The sequence below is a fragment of the Pyxicephalus adspersus genome, chromosome 4 (genome assembly GCF_032062135.1).
Source record: "Pyxicephalus adspersus chromosome 4, UCB_Pads_2.0, whole genome shotgun sequence".
Lineage (NCBI taxonomy): Eukaryota > Metazoa > Chordata > Amphibia > Anura > Pyxicephalidae > Pyxicephalus > Pyxicephalus adspersus.
The window spans coordinates 66,382,270-66,390,577 of record NC_092861.1 but is presented as its reverse complement, the minus strand read 5'-3'; the positions used below and the strand labels follow the sequence as shown (position 1 = coordinate 66,390,577).

The window sequence follows — 8,308 nt, the reverse complement described above, 5'->3', positions numbered from 1 at the left end:
CGTGGTTTAGTGATTCATTCAAGACTGGCCAGGGACAACCATGTCCAATGGGGGAAGGATGCAGTGGAGTGCCTCTCACTCACCCCCCATTCCCTATTCCACTGATCTTAACACCACTGTGTGTTCAGCACTGTGTCACTAGTTCTAGTATTCTAGTGTCACTGGAAATTATTGGAAAACATTATTTTGATAAGTGTACATTGTAGTGTACAGTGTAGCATTGGCAGTCTGGCTTCAGCTTCTTTAGGCTGCGCAGAGGCAAGATGATCACACCCAATGGGGGCAAAAGAGTGAACAGATTAGAGCATTCATAGTACAATTTCTATTTTAAGTACTTTACTTTGCCATAATATGTAAGACAAATATTTACCATGATTGTAAATTGTATTGTCATATTTTAATACTATTTAAGTACAGAATGGTAGTCACTGGAAGGCACATTGTTCTGAAATAAATATCATGTGCAGTACCACTGTATATTTAAATGGGATAGCAATACCATGAGAACTAAACTGGAATGAATATCTTCATGCTTATGGATATTTTTACAGTTTCAATACAGCTCCAACTCCATAGGCAGGACCGTCCATAAACTTTGCACCTATAACGTTGTAGTCAGGCATGTGTTGTGCTGTGTGGTCCCATACAGGAAGCACCATATGCATATTTAATAAACAAATGTGGCAGTCCCAAGGGAGATACAGTTAAAAAACATTAAACAGAAACAAAGTTTATACATTATTAACACATTTTAACAATACTATATACAGTAAGCTGTTCACATTCACATGTATCTAAGCATCAAAAATATACTTTCCATGAACTATTCCAATTTCTCATGAAATATAGGTTTGAAAGTTGTACATTCGTATTTTCAAATAACACAATTGCATAAATGTATTCCCTTTTAAACGCATTGATATTCTGATTATGACAACAAATGCAGATGGGTGCAGGGATAGCAAAAATATAGCTCTTCTTCTATAACACCTAAAGCTAGAAGCATACATTCACATTAAAAAAGTTGACTAGCCTATTAAATGTTTTAGACATATTTGAGCTTCTCTCAGCTTGCAAACAAAGATGATGTTTCACAGAAGACAAAGGGAACAAAGCTGTAGACAAAAGTTTATTTACACCATACAACATTTTAAATATTTTATACAGAGCTGCAGCAAAGAAAGCCACCATGAGCTTCCAAGATAAAACTGCAATAATAAAGATGTGAAATATATTATTCATATAAAAGTGAGATTATTACTTTATTGCATTTAAAGCAATGAAGAACGTAGCTCAACAAACATTCATTTAATGACAAAAATTTTGCTCTTTTTTATATTATAAAGTAAAAAGTGTAGTAATGGCCAAACAGACTGTTATAAATTTTAAAAACTGCATATATACATTGTGCTTCATGGTGAAGTTTTTTGAAAACTAAACCAAATGAAGCTGTTACAACATGAATTGTTGTTTGAGGTTGATCTATAAAGATTACCTTACAAATCCATTCCACGGGTACTTACAACACATGATGGTAAGATTTGTACACCTGGTTCTGCACTAGATTTGCTAGTGAGAGTAGACAAAAAAATTAAAAAAAAAAAAAGAAAACCAAAATAAAACACTGACATTTGGCACATGAAGATCCTGACATGAAGTGGCCACAAAAGTCCGGACGCCAGGCTTCTAAAGTCTTTCACATGTGTCAGTGCAAATGACTTTTTGTCTTGTTTCAGTCTGTTTGTAGTGTGTATATTAAACCTCAGTTTGAAAGTCGCCTTCCTGTACATCTAAAGGCAAATTCAGACATTTCTCCCATTCTGAAGGTCTAAGTTCTAAAGTATCTTTTGCTTCTGAATCTAATACATTGATTGTTGTATAATGTTGATATTCATTTGGGTTTTTGAAACTGTCCCATGGGCTCTTGTTTACTGCTGGGTTTTCCTATGGACAGAAAGAAGAAAAAGAAAATTAACACATGTAAGTCACAAACCTAAAAATAAACGTAATATGAACAAAAATACACCACCACATCACCCTAGTTTGCCCTAAACTTTGGTTACAATTTTTTTATGCCTAGACTTAACTATACACATTTTTGAAGAGGCACAACTATATACAACATATACTTACATGGGTGCACTCACAGAGGCGAGTTTATTTTAGAAAAAGTTTATTCATACCTAACAAACAAAAACACTTTTTAAAAAATCATTTTTCTCAGCCACACCTAATTTCAAATAGAGAAATCTGTCTTAAGTTCAAGAGAACCCTACTATATCCGAACAAGTTTTCTAAAATGCCTCCAAACTGAATCTCTAAAGCATCCTGTGATTTCTCTTCTATGAATGATTCTGTCACAACATAGTATCACAATTCTGGGGTTATAAAACACCTACTGACATGGTTATTACATCTTTATATTTATACAACAAAGTTTAATATAAATCTCCAAATAGCCACAAATGAGGATCAATCATACAATATATACTACCCTTTCTCAACCTTCTTATAGGGGGGAAATAACTTTCAGGTCTTCAGGGAACCTCTGCTATAATTACTTTATCTACCTATCACAGTACATTAGTGTGGTGGTCAGTACCACCACTGTGGTGGAAGAATGCCTCCTACAGTGCTGGCCAGAGGGAAGAATGTTACCCATATAGATGAATAAAATGGTATCACCTAAACTGATTGGGAGACACAAATTGCTTATTGCCCAATGAACCCATAGCAACTTCTGGAAGAACCCTATGTTTCTATAGTTGATTATGGTACCATTAAGGGAGATAATGGGGAACCGTTAACAAACATCCTTGTTGTAACGGTGTGCCCCTGAAATGGCCTCTGGATTAATTCTTACAACATAAGGAAAGTTTTAACAGCCCTTAAGTGTTCCACAGCTACATCCACCACTTGGGTATTACATTCAGTATTCATTAAGGAGAAATACAGCATAACTTAAATTATCCAATCATGTGAAATGCGGATACTTTTCCATATCTACATGATTGAGTATTCAAAGTGAATAGGAATTTGCCTTTCACATGAAGAGGATATGCATACATTTGAGTGAATGTTCTAAACTCATTTAGTAAATCAGCCTACATATCTACTCAAAAAAAGAAGAAAAGAAAATACAACGCAGAGTAAGTGTAAATAATAATAACAAGCAGAATGCTCTCTAACTTCGTGAGAGGTAGAAACTCTGCTAAGATTCTATATTAGCCTTTTAAAGTTATTTTTAAGTTGCCATTATACATTTTTATTTAGCAATGCTGGTGTCCATTAGTGGTTAAGGAAAGTAAAAATCCCGGGGGGGGGCAGTCTACACGTCCTGTATGTTGTAAGATTTCAAGGCTGGTATTTTATTTACCTCATACTGTGACTATAAAATTGCCAAAATTTCCCCTGCATGGGGTCTTACCACATCGCCCCAGTAGAAAAGGTTCATTTTGATTAATTTAAATAATTCAAAAAAATGAACCTTTTTGCTTAAAGAAATACGAACACTACTTTGCTGATGTCCTGAAATTTCTAATCACGTGACTGGTACATAATTCTAAGGTTGTTGTAGGGTAGAGGAGTTTCACTTTACACAGTGAATGTTTGGTAAGCAAAGCTTTATTTACTTTAAATAAATCTTAATGAGCTAGAATGAATCTCTTTTTTCTCTTAAGATTACATAGCTTTTTCCTGTCTCCTAACATTCATTTTATTTATTGCCATGATAGTGAAGTCCAAGCATCATTAGAGCTAAAACACTAAATATTTTTTAATAGTTAGTAAATGTATTTTTGTTTTGCCTAAATATAATAAATAAGCAAATATTTAGATGTATGCTTGACATTTTTCTGGACATGCCCCACAATTATGTTTGCTGGGGTTGGATTTACTAAGTACCTTTTTCATGTTTTTTAAATTTTTTAGTAATATTAGAAACTTAGAAATTCAGTTTAAAATTAGAAACTTACCGTGCTTCCAGTATTTGGTATATCCCGAAATCTTTCCAGAGTTTGAAATTTCTGATTTAATTCCTGAAATAATTCCATGTGCCTCTTTCTGGTATGCATGACCTTCTGTGTAAAGAACAAAATATAACAGAATCACATTAAAACAAGTCATTTTTCATTTTATGTATCAAAAAAAGGTATGTACTGTAATTTAAAGAGAACTTGACATAAATCTAAGCATAGTTAACTGACCTCACTGATTTAAATTGCTATAAGCAGGCAGAAAGAGTGTATATCTTGCCTTCAAAACTCTTGTTCACAGACATCCCAAAAACCTCAGTTCCTCTGTCTTTTTTTTTTTTGTGGCTATAATAATAGCTAATATACTAATAGCTATAATATCCCACTGACAATACAAGTAGGGCAGCAGCCAATAAAAGGGTACCAAAACTGCAATATTGAGTACAGGTAGTCCCTGGGTTACATACGAGATAGGGAATGTAGGATTGTTCTTAAGTTGAATTTGTATGTAAGTCAGAACAGGTAAATTATTTTAATAAATACAATTAGGACAGATGTTTGTCTCAACATAATATTGGGCATTGTGGTGTCAGTTACTTTATAGAATCCTCACGGTGAGCTAATCACAAACAAAGCAAAAAAAAAAAAAAACAAACCTTATGGAGCCTAGACATTCATTAACTTCTGGAGCAAGCTGTGTCCCATATTTATATTTTGGTTTGTGCCTGATTTGGGTGTTCTTTAGGTGCACAGAAAGATTTAAACAGAACAAAAATTCCCTTAGGTCTTGCTGCTTGTTGTTATTGAATATATTGGTTTCATATCTCTATTTTAATTTATTTCAACTATCGAGTATTGTAATGCAAGGCATTAAATTCATGTTACTATTACAATACATACATGTATTTTAGATTCATACAGATAGCCATAATGTGAGAAAATGAACAAACAGTTGATTAAACATTAAAATTTGACAAAATAAATAAAAAATAGGTCAAAACAACTTTTTATATAAATGTATTTGTAAATTTGCTATCCTTTCTCCAGAATATGCTATACATTTGTTTTATATCCATATAAATATATATATTATAGATGGAAGAGACTGCCTAGTCATACAATTACTGTTTACATCTGTTGGTATGTGTTGTAATATAAAATATTCTTTTGTCTCAAATAAATTACCACATTTTCGTCCAGTAAATCCAGATCTTACAGACTTGGCTGTTTTAAAGAAAATGTGTTGTCCTTTTATGCTCAGTTGTGAAACAGGTTTGTAGGTATTACCGGTATGTTACACATATTAATGTTGTAACCTTTGATGTTGTATCCTTCTTGAGCTACTTTCTTAATGACATGCCAAAGAAGCACTTCAAAAATTCTAAATGTAATTTTTTTCCTATACTCTATTTAAACCAAGCTCTCTTCAGAGACTTGAAAGTGTTTCACATGTTTTGAAGGAGCATTTGTGACTCCTCCAGAAAAATTTAGCTTTGAATGGAGACTATTCAAAGGAAGGCATTGCTGATTGTGCATTTAATTTACTATTCAAGAACTGCTAACCTTTATTCCATTTAATAAATAAAATCAGCAAAAACTTATTGACACTTTCCTAAAAAATGAGTGATACATGGTATTATAGGGTATTTTCAGGGCTAGCCCAAGACATTTATTGCCATAAGGTAGAATTGTTTTGCCCCCCCCACCCAGACCTAATCACCCTTTTATTACACTTGTTGCTATACAGACTTTAACATGAGTGTTATAAACTGTAAAAAGGCATTTAAGCTAAGGTTTTTTTAGATATGGCAAACTTTACATTGTTAAATTCGTTTATTTGATCTACATCTGTTACCCCTCATCAATTTTTCCCCATGCCTACTATACTCCCTCAGCACCCATCTCTCCATGCAAATTCTTCCATTATTCAGATTGTTTAGCCTAAGGATGAGCATAATTACTTTTGCAGTTCAAAGCATTTTTCTGCACAAATTTTTTTAAAGTAACCTTTAATCCTATGAAAACACACTTGGCATCCTACTACTTTTATATTCCATTAATTATATCAGCCTAATACCTACTCCCAGTTGTCACTGCAAAGGTTAATTTAGTCAAGGATGCCACTCAGGATTTCCCTGACAGGGGATCTGTCATTTATTGGTGGCCTTTGATGAGTAGACATCAACAAGCATTGGGATGGTATTATTGGTGATTGATACCTGGACTAGTCCCCTCATCAACCAGCTATATCTCTTTTGGGGGAGATAGGGGACAGGGCCACTTCCAGCTAACATATGGATCTCCCGATGTGTGTAGAAATGTGTATGGCCTGGTATATTACAGTAAAGAGAGGTCATAAACTTGCTACCCTCCCTTTTCTGGCCTCCCAGGTTGTATGCCTAGATTAAAGTCTGATTGACATGTTTGGAAAAAATGAACACTACCTAAAACTTCAAGCAATACCCCAGGCATGTTACTTTAAGGATCTGTGTATTTTAATTGTTGAACTCTTGTTGAATATGAAAACATTTTTTTTTTTTTTTTTTTTTACATTGGCAAGTCTCTCATGACAGTGCCCAATACCCCATATCCTTTTTCCAAAGTTTGCCTATGAAAAAAAAAACCTTAAGCTATTAACCCTTATTGTTAGCTTTTATGGAAATTGTAGGGGAGTGGAATTCAACAGCTCTGCTTACCCTCACACTAAACATTTTAGGTTCAATTAATGAACCTTTACACCACGATAGGGTTTTTTTTCCATTTTTAATTCTTATTGTACTGGCCAAAAATAACTTTCACTTTTTGAAAATATTGCCTACTTTAGGGCATCTGCTTTAAATACCCAATTAGAAAAGACTTAATCAACCAGCTGCACCATATATGTGTCTGTTCTCACATGGGTAAACCACTAATGAAACAATCTTCAGCATAGCCATTAGATTCATTAGTAGAAGAAGAAAATAAATCCTAGGTAGGCAAAATTGCTGCTGTTGGATATTTATGACTTAATTGCTCAGGAGTTATTGGAGTATTGGACATCTACATTAAAACCAAGCAGAGAACCTAAAGTCAGAACCGTTCAAGAAAGAAGGAGATGGGTAAAAATACACCATGTGAATTTGATTTTCAAACTGAATAAAACACTACACAGGGTGTAGATTGCTATCTGAACATGATTCCCTGGTATAGCTGGCAAATACTTAAAGCAGAACTAAACCCATTTTATGCCCACTTATCCCCACCATTACCTGTACCCATCATGGGCACTACTCTTTCCGCCCTTCCTTTTATCACAATAAAGTCCTGCCTGATTGCAAAGTGGAACTTTAGTTCTACTTTATATAACTTTTGTTCTGATGGTTGCGTTAGGTCCACTGCTTTCTGCTGTTTGATGCTTTTTTAAAAATGTTGTATTTATTTTTTTATATATACATGAACTAAATAGGCAAACCATGCAGCAATGTTTTGCATACCTCTTTGGCATCCTCATTGTGGCTTTATGGCCAAAATCAGCAACTTAGTTTGCTAACGCCTAGACCATCCATTGTGTTTCGAGTGATCAACTTGAATATTTAGGTTATTTTGGAAATAACCAGTTTCAGCTTTAAATGTGTTATGGACATTCGTATAAAACATTATAAAGGCATTTAGGGCATTCATAATATAATGGCATAATTACTGTAAAAAGTGCCCATTTTGCTTTCAGAAAGCTGCCAAAGGAAACATTTGGGGTGGCCTAATTTTTAAGGGTTTTTTGTGTTAGGTGTCTTAATTGGACTGTGGAAGAAAGGGTTCAACAAGTGTTTAATTGAGCCAATTAGGTAATCAGCAGTGTTTGTATTCTGCTGTCACAGATGAGTGAAACATTTAGTCAAACTGAGAGGCGATTGTGAATCACTTAATTAGTTTAATTGAATACCTTGTAGATTGAAACTAAAATGCAAACGCTCCTTTAATAGTGTATGGTGTAACATAGTCACAATCTCTATGAAAATCTTAATGATAAATAAGGGTATTTTTTTCTTTTCATGGGTTTGGTTATTACGTTTTTATGCAAATATTATACTTGTTTTCTATGCTTTCATCAGATTCATTAAATATTTAGGAACTAATCTGTTATTATTTAAGACTAAAAAAACAATCAGTTACATTTGTGACCCTCAAAACAATTTAAAATTTTGACTTGTGTGCCAAGCCTTATCGCTTTAATTTACCCAATGCTACTCTCACAGCAACAATAATAATAATAAAAAAAGCAACAAAATAAAGATAATATAATTATGAATGGTTAAAAATATAATTAGCCAGTATTTACATATTTGTTGTGATATTGT

At 33.6% G+C, this 8,308-nt stretch overlaps 1 protein-coding gene across 5 annotated transcripts in view; it reads right to left on the bottom strand.

The window, feature by feature from the left end:
• Positions 1-1,116: 1,116 nt before the first annotated feature.
• The window catches only part of ADGRB3 (adhesion G protein-coupled receptor B3), a 510,634-nt gene continuing 503,442 nt past the window's right edge, over positions 1,117-8,308 (bottom strand). For all 5 annotated transcript variants that reach the window (XM_072408480.1, XM_072408481.1, XM_072408479.1 and 2 more), the window contains 2 exons: positions 3,975-4,079; positions 1,117-1,944 (listed from right to left, as the gene is read on the bottom strand). In XM_072408480.1, coding sequence (XP_072264581.1) covers positions 1,756-1,944; positions 3,975-4,079 — 294 coding nt within the window. In that variant the 3' untranslated portion in view covers positions 1,117-1,755. The remainder of the gene's footprint in view (positions 1,945-3,974; positions 4,080-8,308) is intronic.